At 56.9% G+C, this 27,956-nt stretch overlaps 1 protein-coding gene across 2 annotated transcripts in view; it reads left to right on the forward strand.

The window, feature by feature from the left end:
• SRRM3 (serine/arginine repetitive matrix 3) overlaps positions 1 to 25,149 on the forward strand; it is a 36,709-nt gene extending 11,560 nt beyond the window's left edge. The window contains exons 2-15 of one of the 2 annotated variants that reach the window (XM_037506864.2): positions 121 to 222; positions 5,802 to 5,927; positions 6,014 to 6,094; positions 6,477 to 6,506; positions 6,905 to 6,967; positions 7,095 to 7,130; positions 8,865 to 8,915; positions 9,326 to 9,430; positions 9,693 to 9,870; positions 19,058 to 19,422; positions 20,149 to 20,370; positions 20,450 to 20,587; positions 20,983 to 21,061; positions 22,362 to 25,149. In XM_037506864.2, coding sequence (XP_037362761.1) covers positions 121 to 222; positions 5,802 to 5,927; positions 6,014 to 6,094; positions 6,477 to 6,506; positions 6,905 to 6,967; positions 7,095 to 7,130; positions 8,865 to 8,915; positions 9,326 to 9,430; positions 9,693 to 9,870; positions 19,058 to 19,422; positions 20,149 to 20,370; positions 20,450 to 20,587; positions 20,983 to 21,061; positions 22,362 to 22,859 — 2,074 coding nt within the window. In that variant the 3' untranslated portion in view covers positions 22,860 to 25,149. The remainder of the gene's footprint in view (positions 1 to 120; positions 223 to 5,801; positions 5,928 to 6,013; positions 6,095 to 6,476; positions 6,507 to 6,904; positions 6,968 to 7,094; positions 7,131 to 8,864; positions 8,916 to 9,325; positions 9,431 to 9,692; positions 9,871 to 19,057; positions 19,423 to 20,148; positions 20,371 to 20,449; positions 20,588 to 20,982; positions 21,062 to 22,361) is intronic. The other variant, XM_037506865.2, reaches the window with a different exon arrangement.
• Positions 25,150 to 27,956: the final 2,807 nt, after the last annotated feature.

Here is a 27,956-nt window from a genome sequence, read left to right on the forward strand (position 1 = left end):
TTGCAAGCTGTGCACTTGGGGCTGTGGCTGGGGGAATGACCTGGGTGGAGGGGATGGGTAGAGAGGGAATCAAAGCCAAGAGAGCATCACTTACCCCTTTGGTGCCCCCGCTTCCTGCAGGTACTCGGAGGAAGAGACCCGGCAGAAGGTCAGGACGTTCCGGCAAATGCTGATGGAGAAGGAGGGGATGCTCACCAGGGAGGACCGGCCTGGGGGCCACATGTGAGTGTTGGCCTGCGTGGGGGCAGAGGAGTTGGGGTGTGGGCTCAGGCAGCAGCTAGGTGCCAAAGGGGTCTTTCCAAGTGTTCCTCAGGCAGTTGGGGCTGGGGGCTCAAAGAGAGGTTTGAGGGAGAGAAGGAAGAGGAGAGGCCATGGGCCTCTCCATTGGAAGCTCTGGTCTGGCAGAGGGAACAAGGCAGGGTGCCGGGCACCAGGCTATCACCAAGGGTTTCCGCCTGCACCCTGATTCTATCTAAGGCTCAGCAGTGGGGGAAACGGGGCAGCCCAGATATCGGCTCAGGGATTCCTGGGCACACATCAAGAAACTTCAGAAATGTTCTGACAGAGATGTCACAGAGTTGCCACAGAGTTTCACTGGTGGACAGTGTGACTGCAGGGTAGTCTCTCTGCACCTTACAGCCAGTAAAATGCTCCTGCTCATTTTTTTTTTTTGAAAGATATATTTAATTATTTATACAAGTACTGGGTACAGTCAGAAGCGCGGGAGGGTGAGAGAATTCACCAGAGCCAGAGCAGGGAACAGAACAGACAGAACGACGAAATACACTGCTGAGGGGAGTAGTGGGTGTGGCAGGAGAGGTCTGCGCGCCATGGGGGACCCTTTCCTGCGGCCGGGATCGAACCGGTGCTGCAGAGGCTGCGGGCAGCTTTGCAGCCCAGCTCTCCACCGCTGCGCCACCAGGGGAGACCCAATGCTCCTGTTCATTTAATTCCCATCCTTCCTCAACCCTGCTTTCTCCTCTGCTACCGTTCCACATTTTTCTCTCCTTCCTCAACCAAATTTCCATAGAGTGTGTGACAGTCATTGTCTCCTTCCTTAAGCCGTGGGGCTCTAGCTTCTGCGCTGTTGTTACCTGCATGGCTGTGGGCACCCAGGTCCTCCTCGCCATGGTCATTCTTGTCTTCAAACCTGGCCTCTCTCAGGCACGTGCCCACTTTGGATGCCTACATTCCCCCCAGCTTCCAGGATGTGGTTCTCCCGTGAGTTTCCTGTTGCCTTTCTGACAGCTTCTGCTGTCTTCCTCACTCCTCTATTCTTCCCAGTGGTTGGTTCCCCTGTCCTCTGGTCTCCTCCCCATGTATGCCTGGGGCTCTCACCCATTACCCAGCTGGAACTCTCTCCTGTCAACAAATGACTCCCAAGTCTTGATCTTCCCTTTCCTTGAATGAATGAATGAATGAATGATGCATTTAAGAACTGGGGCACAGTGGGAAATCAGCTCTGTCTCCATCACGGGAAGAAATATCTTAGAGGTGTGTGCTGTGGTATGAGATGGGAGGAGAGGGAAGGAGTCAGGCCCCCTGCTCTATGGTGAAACATAAACCTGAAACCTGAAACCAGGAATTACTGGCAACCCCTGACAAGAAGGCCACTTGAGCTGTTTAGTCTTCAGGCCCTGTGTGTGTTCTGTAGGGGATGAGAGGAAATGAGGCAGAGGGGTCAAATCAGGAAGGGGTCCTTAGAAGCTGTGTCTGAAAGACCACACGGTGCGGGAGCACCCCAGCTTGGGGGGTGGGGCGGGCGGGAAGAACAGAGACTTAGCAGGGTCCTGCTGTCCCACTGGTATGAAGACAAGACCTTTATCAGTTTTGTTTCCTGCTCTACCTTGGTGCCTAGCAAAGTGATACTTGTCCGATTTCCTCTGAAGCCTCAATTTCTTCCTTTATGCAGGGAAGGGGCTGGCCAAAAGGTTTCTTCTAGCTCAGGCAGCCAAGACAGTATGAAAATAGCACTCCAGAGAGTGACTGCGGCAAGCTAAGGAGGCTGATGGCCGCCTGGATTAATCGAGTTTGGAGGAGCAGTTTGTGGTACCGAACCCAAGGCACAGGCAGAGAGGTGACCCAGGGCTGGAGACATTAATTGTGTGTCTTCCTGTGTACCCAGCATCTGACCAAATCTTCACTTCTGAGCTCAGATTGTGGGGCAGTGGAGGGAGGGTGTGGGGTTTGATGTCAGATGCCCCACCTATCCAAACCTCTAAGTCAATGTGAACTCCCTGAGCTTTGGATCCCAATTCCACCACACCCCAGCTGTGTGATGTGGGCAGGTCCTTGACTTCTCCTGACTTCTATGTCTTAACTCATAAAATGGAGATAAAATTCATAAAATGGAGACATTGAGGACATTAAGTGAGACCATCAAAGTAAGTGTGAGAAATAGTGGCAGGCACACAGCAGACATGCATCATTACCGGATGATCTCCATCACTATCTTAGCTCATACCACTTGAACAAATTGCTATAAGCTAGGTGGCTGATCAATATTAGAAATCTATATTCCTTAGCTCTGAAACTGGAAGTCCAGGATTCCAGCATGATCGGGTTCTGCTAAGAGCCCTCTTCCCCATGTCAGGCATCTACTTCCTTGTGTCCCCTCACATGGCAGGAAGAGAGCTAGTTAGCGCTCTTCTAAGGACACTAATCCCATTCATTCTGAAATACATACATCGTGTTCTCTATTTCTCATAGAACTGCTATCCGTATCTTTTTCTTTTTTCACTCTGATAGACAATCTTTAAGAATAATTATTTTCATATTATGTAATATAACAAAATGTTGGGGACAGGGAGTTTATGGAGAACCATATTCATAAGCCGCTTCCTAACACAAAGGCAGTGAGTAAATCCCAGTCTTTTTTTTCTATGCATGTAATTTTATACATAGTTTGACCTCTCTATGTCTCATTATTTTATCTATAAGTTAGGCTATTAACAATGGTACCTCCTCAGTGTCTCATTCTGAGCATTAAATGATTAAATGAAATAAACATGCAAAGTGCTTAGAATAGTATCTGGCACCCATGTTAGTAGTTACGATCATATGTGCCATGTGTGATAGTTTTCACTTGCTGTGAAAGGCTACAGAAGTCCAGGCCTGAGTCATCTCCAGTCCTACCACTGCCCCCAGGCCCTTGCTCCTGCAGGCCTGGCCACTGAGTGAATGAGTAGCGAGGGCAGACCCGATGCCTGGAATCCTTCCCTTCTTCTGTCTGGACTCTTTCATCTGTCAATTGACCATTATGCTCCTGCTAATAGGAAACAGAACCAGTTAATTAGGGAACTGCTGGCATGAGAAAGAGAGTGAGATGGGCAGTCTCCCCCATGTCGGAGCCCTGACGATAGCAGCCAGGTCAACGAGTGTCCCACTGAGGCATGCTCAACCTTGCCATGCTCTTGGCTCCTCTGCAGTGGACTCTGTTTGGACCTACTCTGATCACCTTTGTGGGGTCGGTTTGTTCTGTCATAGAGGAACAATGCCTCCCCTGCCTGTTGCACAGATGTGGTGAGAAGTTAAGTCGATAACAAACATGAGCTTAAGAACATGAACAAACTTAAGAAGATTAAACAAACCCAGATCTCACTCTCTGTGAAGTGGAGAGGGGACAGCTGTACTAACATCTGTAACTGGGAAGGCCAGCCACAGAGCGAGGGCTGTCCTAAATTTGCACATGAATTCTCAAAGACAGTTGCACAAGTGAGCTTACATCCTTTACCAACTGTAGGGGATGTTCCCTTCCTGCGCTGGGTCTCAGCTTTTTTTCATCTGTGAAATGCGGAGAGGGGTGCAAATCTCTGTATCAGGAAGTGGCTCTGAATGGGAGAGGAGATTCCTGCAGAAGGCTGTCCCCAAACCAAGCTATTTTATTTTGTTAATAACCTTCATTTTTGTGTCAGGCTAAGTGGAAGCTCCCTCCTCCCACTGGCTCCCCCACATAATGCTGGGGGTGTCCTTAAGTTCTGCTGAAGACTGTTTTATGTGTCAGACATTTGTGTGGCTGAGGACTGTGTGGGGGTGATGGGCCCTGAAGGGGTGGGGGGCTGGACAAGCCAAGGACTTGGAGATTTCAGGGCCAGAGACAGGAGCTGGGGCCAGTGCTTGCAGGAGGAGGAACAAGCAAAGAATAAGGAGGTATGATTGAAGGGATATAAGGGTGTTTGGCTGTGCAGGGGCAGGGAGAACAATGAGCCTCTCCTCTATCACCCTGGAAAACACCTCCAGTACTCCCTTGCCTGGCGCTGGGCTGCCATGCCAGTCAGTGTTTGGCTTCAAGGCTAGCACACCCTGTCAGATTTGGGTTACAAAAGCAGTATTCAAAGAGCTGATCAGTGAGTTCTCTGCTAGAGATTTCTCCCTGAAAGTTCTTTCCCTTGTAGCTGTGGCTGCCTTCCTGGCTCCGTCTGACTTTGATGTGTGGGAACTGAGAGAAAAGGTGGAACAGAAGGTGTTGGTGCGTGAGCGTCTGCCAGAGGCTCCATCTAACAAAGACAGCCAGGGGCGGACAACAGTCGAGGGCCAGACCTCATGTCATAGACAGAATCTGACTTAATCCTCTGCTCAAAGCCAGGATAGGCGTTTGCCCTGTTGTACAGATAAGGGCTGGAGACTCCGTGAGTGCAGTCATGCCTGAATTCAGGCCTGTCTGTGTGAATTCAAAGCTCATGTCATGTCCTTAATGCTCTGCTGTCCAAGCCCTGCCTCCCTCACTCTGGGCAAAGAAAGAACAAAGGAGGGGAAGGGGCCCCTAGGAGTGAGGGTAGTTCTGCTGAAGCTCCAGTCAGGAGGGGCCACTGTCTGGGTTGAAATGAACAAAGGAAGGTGGGGGTTCACCACCTGGTTATCTTAGACCAGGTCTGTGGAGGACCACTTCTAGGCAGAGTTATCACTCATGACAGGAACCAGATCACACAGTGACTCAGGGACAGTGCATGATGAGGGCTCTTCTGTAGCTTCAAAACTCAAGTCAAAGCCCAGCTGCCTCTAGGGAAAAAATCGTCACTCTACCAAGTGCCTGCAGGGAGCAAACATCTGTGGCAGAAGAAGGCTGGGCTCCTGGGCCAGGAGCAGGGGCAGGATGTGGCGGTCTCTGCTGAGCAAAGGAGAGAGCTCTGCAAGATGGATGGGAAGCAGGGCCAGCCGGCAAAGTGCTGAGGCCTTCACCGCTGCCACCGGGCAGTGATTGATGACAGCCAGTGGCAGAGAAGAGCAGGGCCTCCAGGGGGCTGCAGTGAAGGGAACTGGAGAGGCTATGAATATTTCAGACCGGCAGCCCGGGCTGAGGAAGGAGGGGCACGGGAGAGGGAGGCACTGGGAGTGGGAGGGGCTGGGGACCCGCCAGCAGGGTTACCGGCAGCCAGATATGGGGAGGGGCAGTAAGTCACCGGGGAGGGCCTCTGCCAGCAGGGGGCTCAATGAGGGACAAGGGGCTGGAGAGATGGAGTGGATCCTGGGGGTCAGAAGGGACTGCAGAACGGGACTGTGGAGTTAAAGCGGGGAGGGATTGCTAAAAGGGGCTCGAGGGATTGTTGAGGGGAGTGGGGCTCAATGAATGGAGCTGAGCTTATAAAGAGCCAGTGCAGAAGGGGTTCAGTGAGCTGAGGGGCTGCACTGAGATGCGGGGAAGGCCGGTGCTCCTTTTCCTCTTGCAAAATATGGCACTGTCGAGGCTGAGAGGTGTGTTAAAGAACCCCCCTTGCGTCACCGAATCTCCGCCTGACCCTCTAGGGGTTGGGGTGCGGCCCCCTCCCCCAGCGCCCCGCGGTGAGCGCCCCTCTCGCCCGCAGCGTGGCGGAGACCCCGCGGCTGACCGAGGGCTTGGAGCCAGGTCTGGAGTACGGGCCCTTCGACGACGACGGCCCGGTGGACTGCGACTGCCCAGCCGCCTGCTACCGCGGCCACCGGGGGTACAGGTCAGCGGCCGCCCGGCCGGCGGGGGCGGGAAGGGGCCGCGCCCTCCCTCTCACCCCAGCCCCCCACCTCGCCCCCTCTCGCCTAGGGCCAAGCACTGGTCCAGCAGCTCAGCGTCGCCCCCTCCCAAGAAGAAGAAGAAAAAGAAAGGCGGCCACCGGAGAAGCCGGTGAGCGGCGCCCGCGGAGAGGGTGGCCGGGGAGCTCGTCTCTCCAGCGCCCGAGAGCCCCGCGCCCTGCGAGCCCCTCCCCTTCACCAAGCCCCCCCTCCTCGTCCGTGGGGTGCACGGGAGCCTCTCCTGGCCCGCCCCGGCCCTCGCTCCGCCCCGCCCCGTGTGGCTGCCGGGCCCTGCTCTCGGCCCTCGGTCCCCTTCCCCGCACCCAGCAGCCCCGCACCCGCCGGCGCCCCCGGAGAGGGGCCTGGGGGAGGGACTTGGCTGGGGCTCACCTGCCTTTCCCCATCTCATGTCCCCCTGTCCCGAGTGAGACCCTGGGAAACACCAGGGTCCCCAGCTAATCCCGTCCATCTGTCCTTTCTCCCTTGACCTTCAGCAAAAAGAGGAGACTAGACTCGGAGTGCAGGTCAGTGATGGAGGCAGACAGGGCCGGGGGGCGAGGGCGTGCTATGTGCGGGTGGTGAGACTCTGGCCGTCCCCCAGCGCCAGGAGGCCTGCCCCTCAGAGCCTGGACCCTGGCATCACTAGCATCCTGTTGTCCCCACCCGGGCCAGAAGCCCAGCCCTGGGAACCTCTAGCCTTTGGGTTTAACGCAGTTCTCACAACGCCCAGGGGGCTGGGCCAAGACTGGGACTCACTTAGGCTGTTCCCGCAGGGTCTCAATTCACTGGTATAACTGTACAACGGGCAAGTGGCTATATGGCCTGGAATCCCCCTTCCAGTTCAGGCCGCCCTAGTCACTACTAGCAGCTCCTCCCCTGCCCCGGACCCCAGTTCACTAGCCTCACGCCCCTGTATCCACAGCTGTGGGAGCTCCTCACCCCTGCGCAAGAAAAAGAAGAGTGTGAAGAAGCACCGCCGAGACAGGTACCTGCTCTCCCCCGGGGCTCCCACGCACTGTGGGGCCCACGCTCAGGACTGTTGCAGCTGGTGTGCCCAGACCATCCCAAGTCACTCCAGGCGGGCTCATGAGAACCCTTTTATGGCCCTACAGGTCTGATTCTGGGTCCCGGAGGAAGAGGCGGCACAGGTGAGCGGTGCCCCGGGAGGCATCACAAGGATGTGGACAGAGGCCTTCTGCAGGGGCCAAGGGTTGTGAGGATGTGGCTCTGCTCCATCCTCCCACTCCAGGAACACCTGCCCTGAGCCAGGCAGGGGGTGGGAGGGCGGGGGAGGAGGAGGAAGGCCACTGTTTGCAGCCCTTGCCTGCCCAGTGAGTCAACCTTTCCAGTGTCCACAGGGGTGTGGCTGTGAAGGTGCCAATCGGGGAGGCAGAAACATTAGGACCCTGATTTTGCAGAGAAAGGGCATGTCAGGCAGAAGGACCTTCATAAGCTAGGAAGGCTCAGTTGGGGGTGGAGGGAGAGGAAGTGGGCAGGCTGTAACTAGAGGTGAAGTTTCAGGAGCCAGGCCCCCAACAGGCCTGACTGCCAGTTAGGGACTGGCAGTCCCTTTAAGAGCAGGAAGGGGGAGAGAGGGATAGCTGGGAATCAGCATGTAGCTCTGAGCAAGACAGTGATTTGTTCTGGATGAATCGCGAGGGGAGAAAGTGAAAGGCAGTAACTTAGGCAGATGCAGGGCTGGGGGAGGTAGAAACAGCCTGGAGGGAGGGAAGATGTGGGGTGGTCACATCCCCACAGTTGGCATCCAAGTCAGACCCTGAGGAGGAGCAGAGTCCCCAGCCTCCTTGCTATATGGGAAGTTGCCTGAGTCGACTTGCAGGGGGAGGAGGGGAGAGCCTAAATAAATGCCTAATCCTGCTTCTCCAATTTCCCTTCTCCTCCCTTTCCTGCCTTGCCCCATTATGGACCACTGTGTGTCCCTACTGCCCCCCAGTGGTCACCATCAGCTGGCACAGTCCCTCTGCTGGTCTCATTAGTCCAGGGGACCTAGAGGTGAGCAGGGAATAGCCAGTTTCAGATGAGAGTGAGGCCCAAAGCAGGCAACATGGGTTCTAGAACCCAAAACCTTTTGACTTTCCAGACCTGCCCACCCCCTCACTCTACTCCTGTGAGAAGCATAGTCCAGTGTTTCTTAGTATCACTTCTATTTGACCAGAGAAAGAATCTTCACCCTTGGAAGAATTTAGCTGGAATCTGGTAGCATCAGGGCGGCTGGGGACTGAGAGACCTAGGGAACTAATCAGAACTTCCCAATCTTTTTCTCAAAGGCAGAAGGAGCTGTACTATGTGGTCCAACCCAGGCAACTAGAAGGAATGGGATGGTGACCCTGAATAGTCACCCAAAAGCAGAGAGAAAGCATTTCTTTCTTAAAACCCTAGTGGGCTGACCCAGGGCCAGGCCACAGTCTGAGAAGGCAGGCAAGAGGCCTCGACTAAGCCAGGAGGACCCAATCTGAAGGAACTTGGGGCACAGAAGACACAAATGAGGTGTGGAAGGGCCACCCTCATCACGATAACTCAACAGAGGGGCCTATCCCTCCAGAAAGAAAGAACAAGTCACTTTTCCTTCTGGGGCCCTGACCATATCACTTATTTCACTCCCAAAGGGAGAAGCAGTTAGGACCCAGGCTGGAGTGACCATGGGCCAGGACTTCCAGGAAATAGAAGGAGCAAGGTTTGGCTGAGTGAAAGAGATCAAAATCATGGGCTGGACTGAGCAAGTCCTCCACAGCAGGGAGGCTTGGGTCCCAGAGAGGAACACATCTCAGGTCCACATCTGGGCCCAGCCAGGTGCTGGGCTCCCCTGCCCCTCACAGCCCAGGTTCAGGCTGTGCTGTCACCTTAGCTTTTGCTTTCTGCAGATCTCGAAGCCCCAAGAGCAAAAGAAAAGAGAAGAACAAAGAGAGGAAAAGGTAAAAACCCTCCCCCTCCTCTCCAGTCATTGAGGCCCTCGCCCCTTCTCCACACAGCAAACCTGGCCTCCTAGAATCACAGAATCGGGTCCTAGGAGAGAACTTATTTTGTGACCCTTGCTGAGATGGAAAAATTCAGGCCCAGAAAGGAAGCCAAAAGCCTCCCGTGGGTCAGTCCAGGTCCTTTTGAGCTTTATCCTTGTCACACCCTCCAGTTCCTTCCCCCAAGTCAGAAGAGCACTGGCTGAGGCGGGGGAGTAAACTCTCGGACAGGGACAAAATTTGTGCGTTTGTGGATTTTTACAAGAGACTGTGGGAGGTTGGTCAGCAGTGGCTCCCATCAGGCCCTCACTGGGGCCCCTGGGGTTGGGGGGTCTGCAGAACTTAGGACAGGCTGACTTCTCTCCTAGGCCACACGCAGAGTCCCCTGGCTGCAGGTCCCATCGCCACAGCAGCGGCAGCTCCCACAGCCCCTCCCTGTCCTCTCACTACAGCGACTCCAGATCACCCAGCAGGTAGGTCCTGGGTGTGGGCAGAGGCCTCCATATGTGGTTAAACTCAGTTTACTGCTGGCTGGGGAGAAGGGAGGAATGTAGATTAAACACCCCCCAGGACTGGGGAGCTGGGACTGGGAAGAGGAGGGGGGGGGGCTTGAATTCTAAGTGTCAGGGTTCCCTGTGGGGTGGTGGGGAAGGAGAGCTGCCCTTCCTGTGAGGCCAGGAGCCCTTAGCCGAGAGGGCCTTCCATGCCAGCTCCCCCAATGTTCCCTGGCCCCAGGCTGAGCCCTAAGCACCGAGAAGACGGGCGGAAGACGGGAAGCCAGCGGTCCAGCGGGAGCCGGTCGCCTTCCCCATCTGGCGGCAGCGCATGGGGTTCGCCCCAGCAGAATGGCGGCAGCAGGCAGCGGAGCGGAGCGCAAGGAGGCCGCCTGGGCTCGGCTCACAGCCCGCCGGATGTACGTACACTTCGCTTTGCAAAGGGTTCCCGCGCCGGCGCGCGGGCTGCGCCGTGCTGGTTCTCGGGCAGGGGGCCTTGAGTGCGCAGAGGGCCCAGGCTTCACCTCGTGCATACTCCCTGCACCGAGCGGCGGGGCTGCTTGGTTGTGCCCACCTGTCCCGTGTCAGGTTCAGGGGGGCCCTGCAGGCTGGCGCCACGCCTGAGCTTGCAACACTGAAGAGAGGGCTTGGTCACCGGCACTCAACCGGTTGGGTACCCAGCTGTAGAAGAACCAGTGTCTCCTGCTTCCCGTCCCCCAGGCATATTTTGGTGGGAAGGGACTTGGAGGTTGACAGAGGTCAAAGTCAGAACAGGATTCAACCTTCCCAGGCATCACTCTGGTCCAGAGCCTCCTCTACCACAAAGCCCTTTCCCTGCTCTGAGGGCGCGCCCTCTCTCAACCCCCCTCCCGCCCCCTCCTCTCTCAGATCCCTCCCAGTCACAGAGCTGCAATCCTAAAGCCCCTGCCCTCTCTGGGCACTGGCCACACTCCTGCACATGCATTTCCATAACCATCGTTCCTAAGGCACCTCCACGGACACCCAGTGCTGCCTCGAGACCACACACCTGCACCACCCCAATAATTGTGCCCACCCATCCTCCAGAGGAACACAGCACTCTAGATGGTGATGTTAGGACCTGGTAGCTGGGTCGGCTAGGCTGGGGAGGAGGGCTCTTCCAGGCCCCAGGGGAGGCCCACCTCCCCCATGTCTGGTGACAGAGTACAGGTAGGGCCCCCCAGGGAAAGGGCTGCAGCACTGGTGGAGGCACTGGATGGGCAGGGAACTAGGATAGGCAGGCCTGCAGGTTCTTCCCCAGGCCAGCAGCAGCCTCAGCAAGGGAGCCACCCCTGCCCAGACCTCAGTCTCAGCAGCAAACATGTACGTGTTGGTCAGTTTCATTTTGATTTTTGGCTGTTTCCTTCCACTCCCTTTCTTTTCTCAAACACCGTTACTCCGCAGCTGACTCAGCGAGGAAAGCCAAGGGCAGTTGACAAAAGGCTTTTGGTTAATTTTTATTTAAGAACATTCCCAGTCCCTAGACCACACACCTGAACAGGGTACCAGACTCCTGAGCTCCAAGGCACCAGGTTGGGCCACATGGGGTCTAGATCTCTTATCCTTATATCTCTTGGAGGTGAGAGAGGACGCGCAAAGGCAGCTGTGGGCAGCAGTGGAGAGGAGCAAACCCAGAAGAGAGATTACCCATCCCCCACCCAGGGGCATAGCTTAGCAGCAGTGCCAAGCACTGTCAGGGCAACTTTGCATCCTTCTGAAAGGCACAGAAGGCAGGTTCTTGGGACTGAAGGAGACCCCTTCTCATTTCTGCTCCCCTCCCTGGCCCTGGAAGCCTGAGCAATGGCCCCTGTGCCGACAAAATGGTCACAGAACTAAGTGGACTTCAGAAGAGAGCAGTCAGGGAAGGTGGCCTAGCCACTGACCTGGGGAGGAAGCCTCGGCAGCACCCCGAGCTGAGTCCCTCCCAAAATGGGACTCCACTTTGGCATTGCCCTGGGACTTCCCTAGGAGACAGCACTTAGTTACTCCTTTCACAAAGCATGGCCCCGAGTCCTCTCCCAACCCCTTGGACCCTGGGAGATCTGGGCCTTCAGAACATCCTAGGCCTCTCACCTGACTGGGTCCATGCTGCCCTGACTGGTGCTGCCTGCCTCTAGGGAGGTGAGATTGGAGGGAGGGGTTCTGTGGACTTGGTCATTCACCAAAAAAAAAAAAAGGGTCTTTGGGGAAAGGTACTGGGCGGTGGGTATTCTTGGACTCTAGATTTGAAAAAAAAAAAGAGAGAGAGAAACAAACTGAAAAAGAAACGCTCACCGTTTTTTAACCCCGTCTATGTTTTTGTTTGTTTTTTTAGCCTCCCATTTGAAACGTGGTAATATTGTGATTCCATTTCTCCTTTAGCCGGCAAGGGAAGAGGGTGGGGGAGTTTATGTGACTTTTCCTGTTATTTTGTTTTTGTTTGTACTTCCTTTCCTTCTCCTGTTTAATTTTTTTTTCCTTTTGTAATGTACAGAAATGCAAACTATTCTCTCTGGGTTTTTTCTCTCTTCTGTGTTGTTCTAGAATTTTGCTTTTGTGTGTGTTACTGTGGGAACCTCTCCTCCTAATGCAGAGATGGTTTTGAATCTCAAGTGAACATTAATCATGTACATTTCTCTATAGACTTATTTTTCCCCTTTGTGATCAGGATTTAAAAGGGAAGATAACTCTTAAAAAAATGGCTCCCATGCCAAAAGCTTCTGCCAAATCTGCAGCCACAGCCAGCCCTCTCCTCAGCCCAGGAGCACATGCTGGAACTGTCTCTATTTTTAAATTAACAAAAGTGGTGCAGGTCATGCTTCTGTGATCCATCTTTAAAGTGCCTTGGAGAGAAGCTGGGAGACCCAGGGAGGGGAGACCCAGGGAGAGGAAGACCCAGGGAGCTTCCTATGTCTCCTCAGTTCTGTCTAGGGTGACATGGCTGCTCTGAACCTCCCATACCTTTCATACCAGGTCTCAGATCTGTAGGTGACCCTGGATGAGAGAACTGAAGTTACCTGAGAGAGTTTAGCTCACATGAGGGCTTCAAAGCAGAACACTCCCAGACTAGAGAAAAATTCCATCCTGGTCTTGAGAGTGAGGTCAGCAGAGTGGTGGCTGCCAATACATCTCTTTGTTGTCCCGTGCCAGGTCAGTGCTAGACCCCAAAGGGATTTTTGGCTTCTATTTTTACAGAAGGAAACACCAGCTCAGAGGAAACAGAACAGTCAGCTCAAGGTCACACAGCTTTTTAGAGGTAGATTCAGAAGTAGACCCCAGCCCTCTAACTTCAAGACCCCCCACACACACACACCACCCCACCAAGCTGTGGAGAGGCTGGTATATGGGAAGCATACTCTAGAAGTGCCCTCAGCAGGAGGACGATGCTGGGGCCCCTCCAGATGTCTGTGGCCCGCTCCCAGTGCTCTGCTCCTGGCACCAGGGCATGGTGGACCTTGCATCATGCAAGCTCACTCCTATGTTTGCTATTTCAGCGACTCAGGGAGCCCTCAGCCCTCACAGTTCATGTACCAATGGGGAAATAACTAGCGAAGCACAGAGGAAGGGAGCTGCTCAAGGTCACGCAATGTGGGATGGGAGACTAACATGCTGAGCAGGAGACCTCCCGGGAAAGTCCTGCCATCCACTCTATCTGGTGCCTTTGCCCACCTCCTTCCAGCTCCCAAAGGGGAAAACTGGCGCTAGCCTTGTCCTCCTCAAGGCCCTGCACACTGGCCAGCAAGGGTGTACAGGGTTTCTGTCTTAGCAGCAGGACCAACTGCCTCAGTTCCGGTTCCATCAGTCAGTGAGGGTAGCAGGGAAGGCGTGAGAGCATGAGCCCTGGGCTCTCTGGCACCTCTGCCTCTGGCTCAAAAGACCCAAGAGGATGTGCCCGAGGTGCTCCCAGGCTTCTCCCCCACCCCATCCCCAGAGAGAGCAGTGACCTCGCTGGAGTGGAACACCAGAACAGGAGGGACACCTTGACATTTCTTCCAGGGTGAAGCCAGAGGCAGGAGGGATGAATTTTACAAAAATGATGCTGAAGCCAGGGAAAAGGGCGAGGCAGGATCAACCCTCCATTCAATTGAATCTGGTTGCCTTCCCTTTTAAATGCACAGCCCCCCACCCCATCTGTCTACTCTGACTGGCTTTGTTTAAACAGCTTTGCTCTCTCCTGTCTGGGTCACCTTTCTCTCTGTCCTCTGTCCTGTCTCTCCTCGTCTCTCGGTCACTCCCTGTATCTCTCCTCCTCCCTTTCTCTCCATCTCTCTCCCCTGACAGGGGCCTCTCCCCATGCTGCCAGCCCCCTGTAGCCCACCCTGTGGTTCTGCTTCCATCAGCTGCTTCCTGCATGCCCTCTGGAGGTTTTCTGTTGTTAAGAGTTACGGAAAGCTTGACTGTTGAAGCCTGTGGGTTTAAAGCAAACAAACAGAAATGGCTGGGCAGGCCCCCCTCGCACCCCTGGGCTAGACCTGAGAGCCACACTGGCCGCCCAGGTGCTGATTCAGAGGGGGAGCGCAGCTTCGAGTCACTGTCTGGCCCCATTCTGCATTCCCAATGCGGAGACGAGACCTTCTTTTCTTTTTTTATTATTGCATTCCCGTCCCTGAGCACTGAGAAGGTAGGTACCCTGGCTCAGCTGTGCGCTCGCGCCCATCTCCAGACAAGCCCCGCCACTCTGCTTGGTTTGAATGTGGTTTTCTTTCTCTCTCTCTCAACCTTGCTCTGGTTGGTTTTCTCCCCCTCCCTTTTCTTTCTTTATTTTAGTGACAACTCATTTGTAACTTGCATTTTCTCTCAATGAGCTCAAAGCTGTGTTTCCTGGTTTGTCTTTTGGTTTTCTTGATGTTCCCTGACAACTTTTCTGGTCCATTCTTCCCGCCTCTCCACCTGCTCTGCTCCTCCTTCTTCCTCTCCATCCCTCCCCTCACCACCCAGCCCCCTTCACGCCCTCTCTTTCTCATTTTGTTGTCCGAATGCATTTCTGTGTGGTTTAGCACTCTGAGTTTGTGTTCCCCTCCTGAACTGTATGCTGCGGTTGAGCCAATTTGATTTCTGTTGTCTGGAGTAGCTGCTAAGCTCCTCACCCCTCACCCCTGCCAGCCCCCATCCCACTTGGGCAATTCACAGTGGTGGAGGAGCCTGTCCTGGACCTGTTGGCCTCCAGATCCTGGAGGAAGTCTGGCGGAGGTCAGGCTTGAGAATGAGCCCTGTCCCTCCCTCCCGGGATTTCTGGGCTCCCCTGAGTCTGGCCCTGGCCACAAGCAGAGCTTTAGGGTGGGAGCTGCAGGACTCTGGCAGCAGCTGGCACCAGGGTTGAGCTTCAGAGCTGCATCTTTTGGGTATAATGGTACTCAAACTTAGGGGGAAGGGTGATCTGGCCAGGAACAGGCACTGGATTTAGAGGGCCTACATAGTAAAGTGTCCGTAGGGCCAGGTGTGGGATGCTGGGGACTCTCAGGTCACCTGCACCTTCTTCCTGGATAACTATCCAACCCAGACAGCAGCTCCCTCAATTCCCCAGCATCCTTCCATCTTCCAAATTTGAGCTTACTATTGTCTTTTGGTGCAGAATAATCCAGAAGGACCAGGAACTAGCCCCCCACTCCCAAGTGTTGGGTGAGAACCAGGCCTAGGTCCTGGGTCTTACACTCATCCAGTCACACTGAGGATAGTAGTCAGGGGTCCATGCTCAGGGACCCCACCTCGCAGCCTCTGAACTGGGAAAAGTGCATAAATTTGGCATCCCAACCCTTTGTGAGGGCTGGGTGAGCCTGCGCCCTCAGCATAGGAAGGAGGAGACCCTGCTAGCTTCCTTCATGTTGACCCACTGGGCAGGACCTGGAGAGCTCACTCAGAACATTCTTCAACTCTGGGCAGTGCTGGGAGGACAGACAAGGACATTATCAGGGAAGGAGAAAGCATTGCTGGTCTGATGGAAGAGACTCTCTCCCAGCCTGATGGGATAGTGGCGGCCCTATTCTCAGGGACCAGAAATGGGGTCCTCATATGCCAAGTTAGAGGGGCTGTTGTCTGGGCCCTGGGAGAACCAGGGTGAAGCTCCCCACAGCTCTGTTGTTCTTGTCCTTAAGGGTATCAAGATGCAGTGAGCACCTGTCCTCGCTACTTCCTCCCTCAAAAATTCCTTATATAAGCAGCCTTGAGCCCAGGCTAGCAGGTCACAGGCATGAGCCTGGCTGTGAGGCAGAGGTTGAGAGGAGGAGGGAGAGAACTTCCAGACAAGAGGGACATCAGTCACAGAGAGCAGGCTCTGGAGATGTTTGAGGATCCCATCCATGAAACCCCAGCTATGAAACCCCATGGTGTCTAGGCTTGGCCTCCCTGCAATTCCTGGGATAAATGAGCTCCCCAAGCTGAGGTTGAGGCTCACTCTCTGGTGACTATGAGCATGAGGTCACCATCGTGACCCTGGAGGCTCTGGAGGGATAAGGGATAAGTGATTAGGGGTGAGATTGGCCTTGGGAGTCTTCCCCGCCCCGGGAAGGCTCTGCCTGCCATCCTACCCAGCAGGCCCTACCTCCCACCCTCTGCTACCCTGGCCCCATGGGGTCTCAGGCTTTCCTGCACTGCTCTGACCAACTTTCTGCAAGGGGACATGAGTTCATTGTACTCGGAAAAGAATCTTTCCACCCTATACAGGTTCACCCAGCAAAGACCCTGTTAGTCCCCATTTTACAAATGGAGAAACTGAGGCCCCAGAGTTAGGTAACTTCCTTAAGGCCCCACAGCAAACTAGCTCAGGGCTGTTTCTGGAGTGTTCCACCTTGCCAGTTACTATCTTGGGCTCTGGTAGGCCAGTTGGCTTGGAAGAGGTGAGAGGGAAGTGGGGAAGAGTTAATATCCAGATCAGCACAGGGGGTCAGGTCCAGGGGGCTGGATTCTGTGGTTGGGGGCAACAACATGCAGGGATGGGTATCCACCCAACCCAGCCCTTTTTGTTCCTAATACTCCCAGTTTAAGACAGTGGGGAATAGAGAGTGCCCGCTAGTGTCTTTAGGGAGGAACAGCATGGCCTCCGGTCTCCCTTTGCTGGCCTTTTCACTGGAGTTAGAACTAGCTGCTCAGATCCACTATCCTGGTTGAAGGCAGGATTCACATCCAGGTTCTGGTTCCCAAATTTAGTAGGGTCATAGGCAGTAGTCTGCTAGCCTTCCTGTCCCCCTGTCCAGAGTGCAAGCAAAAGCTTCTTCAAGGTGGGGTCCAGCTTCCCCTTGGGTATGGTTTACTGTGCATCAGCTTCCAGGTCCCCTCTGGCCCCATCGAGTATCTGTTCACTTTACCCTCTTGGACAACCCAGGGGTAGACCAAAAACCTGAGGATTCTGGAGACTTCTTTCTCATTTGCCTCCTCTGAGAGAAAAGGTTGCTGAGTGACAGAACCAAGTGCTGGGGCCTGGGAGCTGGGAGGTACAGACCACCTTTGGGAAGGAGGGGTGTGTGTTAGGGGAGCCCAGGGTCTCTCCTGGTGCTGTCTATTGACAATGGAATTGCCATCTCAGAGGGGCCATAACTGAACAACTTAACCCCCATCTCTCCTAGCCTAGAGTGTGGGGTACACTGATGATAGGAGGGTTGGGTGCTCAGAATGGTGCCTTGATACCCAGTGATACCCACTCTGCCCACCTATGCTGCCTCCATCCCAGAGACACCAGGTTCTGTCAGGGCCCATTTGGCTCTAGACGGATGATCTCACTGGCTGTGTCTAAGGTTCGCTGTCTGCCTCAGCCTCCAAACATGAGCTGGCTATTCTTTTCCACCAATGTGCTGTTTTCTTGCTCCAGCTCCAAGTCCAGGCTGGCTCCAGGCTTGCCCAGAGAAGCTCTTGCCCCCTCCAGGGAGCACCCAAGGCCATGCCACCAAAGCCAGGCTCCTGCCAGTCCCTGCCAATAAGGTGCCCCAAGGAGTGGCAGCTGGTTTTGTTTTCCCAACAAAAGAGCCTTGACCTTGACCCTCTCCTAGGACTCAGGGGTTTGGCCCTGGTCCTTTGAAGGGCATTTCTTCCTTCCTCAGCAAATAGTATTGAAGCCCTACTAGATGCCCACTTCTGTGATTTAAAAAAAAAAAAATGGGGGTACCAGCTGAATCCAAAACCAAATATATCCAGGAGGTGCTGCAGGTCAAGTTGGTGCTGGTGATTGGGGATGGGCTGGGGGTGGGGGTCAGCCTTGTAAACAGTGCAATCAACTATTTCCAGATGGAGGCCAAGAACTGGGGGCGGGGTCAGTTCTGTGGAGGGTAGGGTGGAGAGGGTGGTCACAAGTGCACAGACAATCCTAGAATATCTGCTCTGAAAGAGACATCAGGAAGCAAAGCCCAACCCTCTGATTTAGTGGAAGGAGAAACTGAGGCCCACCATGGGGAAGTGATGTGATTAAGATCTTAGTCAGGTAGTGACACGTTCTCAGACCCCTGGTTCCTGGCCAGGGCCCTCTTTGGTTTTCTGGATCCCAATCCTTATGCCCCAACTCCACTTTTGGAAAAAAACATTTGACATCTCTACCCAGTGGTCACCAGAGAGGTGCCTGCTGAGGAGCTGGGCACTGCCCATCCTTCCTCCAGAGGCAGCGTGGCCTCCGCTAGGCCTAGAAGGGGGTGGTTGCGTTTTTCTCTCTCTCTCTCTATCTCTCTTGCATTTTTTGTGAATCTAATGATGAACTTATGCTACCACACTTTTCCCTTCTCTTACACACCTTACCTACTAAAGGAGGAAGTGCCACTTTATTGGTAAGTGGACGTTAACCAAGAGGGACTTAAAAAAATCAGAACTTTAAAAAAAAAAAAAGAAAAAAAAAGAAAAGAGAGAAACAGAAAGACAGTCGGGCGCTACTGACAGCTCCACAGGTCTCTTCAGGGCCGGAAAACACAGAAAAATGTTAACAGAAAAATGTCAGTTCCCCAGGAGTTCAGACGTTGTTTTTGATTTTGGTATCTAATGACATTTGTGGATTTTTTTTTTTAATTTATGTTTTTCCTCCCTTTCTTCGGTTCAGTTTTAAATTCAGTTGTCCCGCCCCGCCCCACCCCATCTGTGTGCCGTGTGCCCCTCCATCCCCTCACCACCCCCAAGTGCTGGGGGCCCTGGCCTGGTGGGCTGGCCCTGGCCGGGCCTCCTCCGGGTGCCAGCCCTCTCTCTTCTCTCAGCCGGGATCGTCGGCCCCATGGGGGGGCAATGTCAGCCCCCTCGCCCATCCTGGAGTGCCCTCCCTTTCAGCCCCCCACGCCCACCGCTCCGTCCCTCTTGTGTTTTGCATGCCGAGAACCTTGCATGAGCTGCACTGTTGAGGCCAGAAGGTGGACACTCAGGAGAGGCAGAGGCAGGGCAGGCGCGGGGAACCGTGTGTGCGATGCTCCGGGACTAGCAGCCCCCGGCCTGGGCCCGGTGAAAGCCCCCTCTCCTTCTCTCCCCCCCACCCGCCCCCCCCCCCTCTCTCATCTTCCCTCTATCTCTCCGCTGTCCTGTTTTCTCTCTGCCTCTCTAACTTCTCCTTGTCTCCCTCTGGCTCTGGCTCTGCCTCTCTGTCTCTCTCCTGTGCCCATCTCTCCGGCCCCCTCCCGCCCCCTCCGTGCCCTCTCTGCCTCTCTCCGTCAGAAGCCCGGCTCGCCCTCGTCCAGGGCCCGCGACCCGGCGGAGGCGGACGCAGCCACGCCGCCCGCGCGCGGGAAGGACAGCCCCAGCCCGCGCTCCGCGCCGTCGTCCCAGGGCCGAGGAGGCCGCGCGGCGGGCGGGCCGGCCAGGCGGCGCCGGCGGCGACGGCGACGGCGGCGGCGCTCGCGGTCCTCGGCGTCCGCGCCCCGCCGCAGGGGCCGCCGGCGCGCCCGGCCCGCGCCCCCCCGGGGCTCGTCGCGCTCGCTCAGCAGGGCCCGCTCCAGCAGCGACTCGGGGGGCGAAGGCGGCGCCCCCGGGCCCGGGCCCGAACCCGGCTCCGAGCGCGGCCACGGCGGCCACGGCAAACGGTGAGCAGGTGTCCCTCCCGCGCGCCCCCGAGGCCCCCGCGCGCCCGACCTCGCCCCGCGTCCGCGACTCCCCCGCGCGCCCCGACCTCGCCCCGCGTCCACCGACTCCCCCGCGCGCCCCGACCTCGCCCCGCGTCCAGACTCCCCCGCGCGCCCCGACCTCGCCCCGCGTCCGAGACTCCCCCGCGCGCCCGACCTCTCCCCGCGTCCGACTCCCCCGCGCGCCCCGACCTCCTCCCCGCGTCCACCGACTCCCCCGCGCGCCCCGACCTCCTCCCGCGTCCGACTCCCCCGCGCGCCCCGACTTCGCCCCGCGTCCACAACTGCCCCGCACGCCCCGACCTCGCCCCGCGTCCGCGACTCCCCCGCGCGCCCGACCTCGCCCCGCGTCCACAACTGCCCCGCACGCCCCGACCTCTCCCCGCGTCCGACTCCCCCGCGCGCCCCGACCTCCTCCCCGCGTCCGCGACTCCCCGCGCGCCCCGACCTCGCCCCGCGTCCACCGACTCCCCCGCGCGCCCCGACCTCGCCCCGCGTCCGAGACTCCCCCGCGCGCCCCGACCTCGCCCCGCGTCCGAGACTCCCCCGCGCGCCCGACCTCTCCCCGCGTCCGACTCCCCCGCGCGCCCCGACCTCCTCCCGGTGTCCACGACTCCCCCGCGCGCCCCGCCGCCCGGGCCCCGCCCCCCACTGAGCCCGCGCTCCCGCGCGCTGTCCCTCCCGCAGGGCCAAGGAGCGGCCCCCGCGCGCCCGGCCCAGCCCCTCCCCGTCCCCGGGAGCGCGCGGCCGGCACGGCGGCCCGGAGGGCAAGAGCTCGTCGCGCAGCCCCGGCCCGCACCCGCGGTCCTGGAGCTCCAGCCGCTCGGCCTCCAAGTCCCGCTCGCGCTCGGCCGAGAAGAGGGCGCGCAGCCCCAGCCGCTCGCCGTCGCCCAAGAAAGCCCTGGGCTGGTGAGTGCGGCCGGGTCCCGGGCCGGGGGGCGCCGGGGGCGGGGGGGGACGCGGCGCTCACCCCGGCCTGACCCCGCAGGGACAAGGACGGCGAGAGCCGCGCCAGGCACGCCGAGGCCGAGGCCGCCCGCGCCCGGCGCCGCTCCCGCAGCTACTCGCCCATCCGCAAGCGGCGCCGGGACTCGCCCAGCTTCATGGAGCCCCGGCGCATCACCAGGTACCGAGGGCTGGGGGCCCTGGGGCTCCCGGAGGACCCACTGAACCTGAGGCGGGCAAAGTGGGGGGCTGAGGGAGAGCGGTGGGGGTCAGTGTAGGGACCTGGGAGGGCGGTGAGGGCTCGGGGCTCTTGGAGCTGCCGGGGAGCGGCGGGAGGACTTGAGAGACCCGGGCAGAGGTCCCTGGAGGGAGAGAGGCCTCGGGAAGGTAGGGTCCCCTCGGAGGCTTGAAGGCCGGTGGAGGGGAGGGCTCTGAATTTGGGTCTGGGTGGGCAGAGCAGGCATGGAGGTCAGCTCTGGAAGATTCCTGCTGCTCATCCTGGAGTCTTTGTCTCCCGCAAGCTCTCCTCATATCTGTCTCCTGGCAATGATGTCTCCTTTTCTCCTTCATCTCAAGGTCCAGCCTGCTGAGTGGCCTGTGGGCAGCCTGGGGGCCAGGTGACCCCCTCTCCACAGGCTGCAGGGGAGATGCCCATGTGAGCTGACCTGGCTCTGTTCGCCATAGTCTGTCTGCCTCTCCTTTCTTTCTAACTTCACTGCTCACCTCCCAGCCCCCTGGGGAATTTGGAGGAGGGGGCACCAGCTCTCTGGCCTCTGGGGCAGCCCTGGGAGGAGCCGTCCCTCCTACCTTGCCCACTCGGTCCAGTGGGGCTGTGACAAGGTTGTGACTGGTGGCAGAAGCCCTAAGCAGAGCTTCTCTGCCAGGATTGGAGGGTGTGGGCCTGGGTCTCCAGGTGAGATTATGGTCTGCATTTGTGGAAATTTCCCTGTAGTTCGAAATCCCTGTCGAGGTGTAGAAAGCCAGAAGGAAAATTCTGAGCCCAGCTCTGCCACAACCTTGCTGGGCAACCTTGTAATGGGGGGAGGGGGTCCCGAGGTGGGGGGGGCAGGTGCCTCTCTGGGTCCTGGTTCTCAGTTAGCAGGACTCTCAGCATCCTTTCAGCTCTAACATGTTCAGATTCTCAAACTAGCCCTTCCTAGTCCTTGATGATCCAGATTGGCACGGGAAGTGAGGGTCTTTGCCCCTCCCCCAGAGCTAGACGCTGACCCCCGCCTGGGAGACCCCAGCCCCACATATCATACACCCCACCCACATACTGGAGGACCCCCACACCTTCCACCTGGCACCCACCTCAGCCCCTCTCCCAGGCTGCCTCCTCCTCCTCCCACTAATGTACCCATTTTCTTCCTCAGAATTAATCCCTCGCGATGGGGCATTGCTGCTCCTGTAACCACTCTCTTTTCTTTTCTTGGGGTCACAGCCTCCTGGCTTCAAACTAACTGGGGGCCAGCGGTGGGAAGTAGCTGAGTGAGGAGTGGGTGCCAGCGGGTTGGGCTGGGTCTTGGGCAGGTGCAGCAGCAGCCAGAGGTCTCCCCCTTTTTCCCTTTGAGTGACCTGAAAAGCCAAAATCTCAATTTTGTGGGGAACAGAGACGCAGGGCTGGACCGTATTCACATGCAAAGAAACCACTGCTTAGCTTGGCTCATGTGAGTTGTCTGTAATTAAGTTTCACTCATTCAACAAATATTTATCGAGCACCTACTCAGGTCAGATAAATGAGGAAAAGCAAAGTAAGCAACATAAAATTGGCAGATGACCACGGGCTGTCCAATCCAGTTGGGGCAGGAGGCACTCCAAGGCAAGGGCTCAGGGGAAACTGAGGCAGGGAAGCCCTCTTGGCCGCTGTTGGGGTGGGACTCAGGGCCAAGTAAGGGCCCAGGACGGGCAGATCTCAAGGTCCTGGGTGGCCTGTAACTGATTTTTCCTCCCAACAGTGCCCGAAAGCGCCCCATCCCCTACTACCGGCCCAGCCCCTCGTCCTCCTCCAGCTGCCTGAGCAGCGACTACTCCAGCCGCAGCCCCAGCCGCAGCCCCAGTCCTGGCCACAGCCACGGAAGCTACAGCAGCCGAAGCCGAGGGACCCGCAGCCGCACGCGCAGCCCCTCCCGGACCCCCAGTCCCAGCTACCACAGCCGGAGCAGCTCAGAGAGTGGGGGCTTCTGAGTCCAGACACACCCAGCTTGGTGCCCCCTGGCACAGGAAGAGGCAAGGGGTCAGGCCTCAGGACCCATGGTGGGAGGCCCATACCCCACTACTGCAAAAAGGTCCCTGGGCCAGGGAAGACCTTGAGGGTGAGCACCCTGCAGACAAGGAGGAGCTGGATTCTGTTGCTTCTAGAGGGTCCCTACCCCCACCTCCTCCCACCCACCGTGTCCAGGGAACAAAGAGCCGCTATGAACACAGGGATCACTCTGCTCCCCCTTCCTGCTTGATGCCAGCCTACTAGGCTGGGGACCTCAGCTCAGTGGACCCAGGGGCACCTCTGAAAGTGCCAGCCCTGGGATCTTCCCCTCTCCACTCTGCAGGGCCCTCAGCTCATTTTTATTACTGGCTAACAAGGCGGGCCAGCAAGCACCATCTAAGTTAGAAGAAAGACTGGGCTAGCTCTCCGTGCGCCATAGTCCAGACTGGGGGCAGCATCCTGAATAAGCTGCAGGAGGGCCCAGACTGAGAGCTGGAGGCTGGTCTCAATGCCTCCCTAAACCCCTCCCCTGGCACAGGAGGGCTAGACTAGGCGGCCTCTACGACTAGGATGCCTCAAAGCCCCAGCCCGAGGGCCAAGGAGCTCACTCCTGGTCCCACCTTCCTAGGCCAGGATCTGGCCTCCAGCCCTCACCCCATTCCCTGGGCCAAGGCCATACCAGCCATGCCTTCTGTGTGACTAGAGGTGGGACAGGCAGACCACAACAGCATCTGACCTTGAGAGCAAACAGGACTCAGGTCAAGAGGTGTAAGAGAGAAGGGCCTGGAGGAGCCTGGGAGCAGGGAAGCAATGTGGCCTGCAGATGAGCAGTACCTGGAGTCCCAGTGTACCCAGAGCCAGGTCGTGGGCTAGTTGGCAGCACAGAGTCACAGGCATAGGGTAAAATGCACTTTGGGACCTGCCCAAGGGAGCACTTCCTCCTTGGGGTTTGGTGGTCAGCTGAGGCTTCCCAGAGTGGGGGTGCTGTAGCCCTTCGAGGGAAGGAGAGGATCTAGACCGAGGGCCTTGGCCTGGGGCATCAATGGGGAAGTAGTGGCCCCAGCCCTCTTCTGCTGCTCCCAGCCCCCTCCTCCCGGGGCCCTCAGGGATCTCACAAAGTCTTCCTTGGCCCAGCAGGGCAGATGCCCTGGGCTCCCATGGGGGGAGGGGTCTGGGGTGTGGTCCGGGTTCCCCTCTATTTCCTCCTCCCTCTTTCTCCGCGGTGCGGATAAAAATTGGACTCTAATAAAACACTCGGTGCCCGGATGGCAGGTGGTGAGATCAGGCCTCTCTGGATTTGGGCACCTGGGAGCATGGAGCTGGGATCCTTCCCTGTGAGCAATGAGAAGGGCTCAGACTCCTCGGACCAAAGAACTAGGGCTCAGTGGATCTAACCCTCGCCTCCCTCCATGCATGAATCTGGGGCGTGGAAGAGGGGTCCAAGAACACCTTCCCTGCAGCTGGGACACGCCTACACTCCTCACACACCAGGCCCGGCTTCAGGGAAAGGGCTCAGGGAGGAGGTGCCACACAGGACCCTCCCCCTCCAGGGGCCCTCCCAGAGGTCTAGGACAAGGCGCGCCCTTCCCAGCTTGGTGACACCCAGGGCTGGGGTGAAGCCCAAAGGAAAGATTGTGCCAAGTGCAGGGCACAGGGTCGAGCATAGAGCAGGTATTCGATAAAGGGTGAAATTAGGGAGCCCAACGCTGGCTGGGCACTAGAACGGGACTGAAAAGGGGAAGTCGTAGTTTTCTGAGCTGCTGGCATTAAATTTCTTTCACATAGATCCAAGCAAACACACACATTTTCCTCCTCCTCCTTTTCCTTCTCCTTTTTCTCAGTGTGGATTTTAACCCAGTGCTCTTTGGGAATCTGATGAAGGTCAAGAACACCTTCCCCAGATGAAGGCACATCCACCCATAATTCGGCATGCAGTTTTGGGTCTCACAGACACTCTAAGTCCACCCTGGCTGAGGGGACAGCTGATGTGGCCACAGCCCTGGTCTGTATGAGCCGTGGCACAGGAGATGCCCTTGGTGTGGTCTGGTGCCCAGAGCAGGGACCGCGCTCCTGACACCTATGGCTGTGGCAGCACACGTTCCCCTTCCCCCCAGTTGCTTTTCCTCCAGACTGGGGGGACCTTTGGCCAGGGCCCATGCTTCTGGTCTGAGGAAGCAGTGCAGAGAAGCCACGGAGAATTCCTGAACTCTTTACACAAGTTCAGCAAAACTGGGTCTTGGGCAAGCCGTGGGGCTTTGGGAGAGCAGACGCAGCCCTGGAACTGCCAACTCCTAGGGGGTAGGGTATGAAATCTAGCCAAAGGTTAGCATAAAATTCACCCTGTCCCCAGAGAGAGAAGAGGAATTGAGAATTCCTGTTTACTCCTTGCTACCAAATAAACCAGTTATTTCTACAAGAAAATGAAAATTCACCCCTTCTCACTCTGAGCCCACTCTGTCCCTCCCTGTGTACCCCGTTCCACTGTTTCACTGCCAGCCTGCCCCCTTCTCCTGCACCCCACAGTCAGGCTCTCCCCCAACAGTGCCACTTCTCCCTTTCTGCCCCACCTCTTTTTTAAAAAGAAATATTTATTTATTTATGCATGCAAAAACTGGGGTATAGGTCAGCAGTGCGGGGATGTGAGAGGATTGGCCAGAGACAGAATGGAGAACAAACAGGCAGACTGACTGAAATACGCTGCTGAGGGGCGCAGCGGGTGAGGCAGGAGAGGTCTACTGCACCATGTGGGTAGCTCCCTGGCCGGTGGGGATGGAACTCATGCTGCAGAGGCTGCTGATAGCTCCATAGTGCTGCGCTTAACCCCTTGCACCCACCAGGGAGGCCCCTGCTCTACCTCTGCTCCTGACCCAAGAAAAGCCCAGACACCCCACCGGGACCCCTCCCAAGCCTGTCTCCTCACTACTGGCCTGTCTCCATCTTGCCCCCTCCAGTGAACTCTATAGAAAATTCAAGTCTGACCATTGTCTGAAATTCAAGCCCACAGATGCTTGTTAAACAACCTGTGTGCCACAAGCAATCCTGTCTTTGAGAACAGGAATGGATGCAATGAAACAGAACCCCTGTGGCCCCTGTATCCTGTCCACAAGTTGTAGGCCCTGAAAGGCCCTCCAAATGCCTCCACCTGGAATTGCCAGCTGTTCTTCCTTCCCGCCCTCCAGCCTCCTTGCCCCTCACTACTAGAGATTCCAGTACACCCTAGCCCAGCTGACCCTCCTCCAGGGGCCCTCCATGTACACACTCACAGCCTCATGTGAGCTCATGGTTGGAGGCCCAGCTTAGCTGCCTCCTACTCCAAGGAGTCTTCCTGGTCCCCAGCCACTTCCCCCTGATTCCTCACCTCTGGGTCCCTTCCTACCTTTAGGCCACAAGTTCTCATTCCAGAGAGTTGTTGGCATGTCTGTCTCTCCCTATATATGTGAGTTTCTGGAGACCAGGCCATGCCTTCTTGGTCTCTGCATCCCCAAAATAGGCAGCTTTGAAATGAAGTTGAATGAGTGAATGAAGGAGCTAGAGAGTGAGCCATTCCAGAAAGCTGTGGGGTGGGGGAGGTGGGGACCAAAGGCAAGGTGTGGTGGCAGCAGGGAGACACTAGGTGGCGACAGGGTGAGGGAAAACTGCTAGCTGGTGCCCTGCCAGTGAAGGGGCATAAAACCAAGAGGAAAGCCCCATGGAGGGTCCTTCTCCCCTTCCTCCTCAGCAACCTCCCTGGCTACTTGGGGAACCAGTGCCTGTTCCCTGAGGGAGCGGGGAGGGTACCAGGCCCCTGTTCCTCCCACAGACTCTGGGTTCAGTCTGTGCTCTGTACCTTGGGAAAAGGGAAAAATACTGCCAGGAAGGCAAGCAGGAAAACAGGAAACTCCAATTCCACGTCAGGTAGCAAGGAGTGGGGGAGGGGCGGGGATAGGGACTTTGCCAGGATATGGCATTTAGGGTGCAATAGGGCCTCTCATGGTCTCTCTCGCCATAGACGGGGTCCACAGGGACACCCCCATCCTTCCCCTCCCAACCCACACAGCAGCCAGAAGGCTGACAGGACTTTCTGTGTCCTGGTTCCTGGTGCTGTTTCCCCTTCTTCTTAGTTGGTTTCCTACCACCCCAGACCCAGAGTAACAAGTCACAGGTGCACATGCCCAGTGTGGGTGTCCCAGCTGGTGTCCCCCATCCCCTGGTCTTCTGCCTGCCGCTCTCAGCAACCCAACCCTATTACCAGGCGTCTGTCCTCCAGACCGCCCTCTGCCTGAGGAAGGCTCTCAGGAGACCCAAAAATGAGGAGGTGCTCCAGCTGTGGGGTCTCCCACCTCCACCACAGGGAATATCATACCTCCACGTCCTCACTCACCCCCTGCCTCCATACCACACACACACACACACACACACACACACACACACACACTCCCAGTAGCATTAGGTTGGAGGGAGGCTGGGGGGGCAGGGAGAAACTTGATTCACTGAGCTGGAAGGAGGCTTCGAGAACATCCAGTCCAATGGTCTCATTGTACAGATGAAGAAAATGAGTCACAGGAGTGGGCCCCTGGCCAAGGTCGCAGAGTCAAAGACATGCAGGTCCCCAGACTCCCAGGCTAGAGAGATTCTTTCTTCTCCATGGCAGGGCGGGAGGGGCAGGAGGATGGATCCTCAGCCCCCCCACCTGGCTCTCCCTTAGCCCCCCTTCAGGGGTGATAAGAGTGAGGTGACCCCAAAGACCAGCCAGAAGCCAGAGATGTCTAAGGGGTGGACAGGAAGGAGATGGGTTTTAGAAATTGACTCCCAAAGGGGTTTCCAGAAAGACCCATAGCCCCCACCTCCTAATTACTGCTGCCCACATTTTCAGTTCCCAGCAGGCCAAATGAACTGCTTGATTCCATCAGCTGTCAGACTTCTCTGGGGAGCTCCAGCAGCTGCCTGAAGATTCTCGTGCTTTCTCTGTGACTGAGCCAGCAAGGGAGTGGCTGACTCAGCCGCAGTTGGCAAAGGCCTGTCAAGGGTGTGGCTGGTATAGCCAAGGCCTTGGGCACAGTGCCAGGAGAGGAGGCAGAGAGGCTGGTCTTGGGGCTGTGACAGAGTACCCCAGACTTTGGGACTAGGGATGAAGGGATTCCAATGAGGGAATCCCAGACTCTGCAATTCCTACCTCCCCTACCCCCTTGAACCCCAAGGCTTCTGGGAAATCCCTGGGGGTGGAGTTGTCCTTTTAACCCCAGAAAAACTACCCCTGGCAGCCCAGTGCCTGGGATGCCAGAGCCAAAATTATCAACATTTGGGCAGGTGGGCTGACATTCAGTCCTTGCTACTCTTGCCAAGCCCTATGCCTGGATATGGGGTGCAC

This window comes from Talpa occidentalis, unplaced genomic scaffold, assembly GCF_014898055.3.
Source record: "Talpa occidentalis isolate TD23 unplaced genomic scaffold, MPIMG_talOcc4v2.1 talOcc4.12, whole genome shotgun sequence".
Lineage (NCBI taxonomy): Eukaryota > Metazoa > Chordata > Mammalia > Eulipotyphla > Talpidae > Talpa > Talpa occidentalis.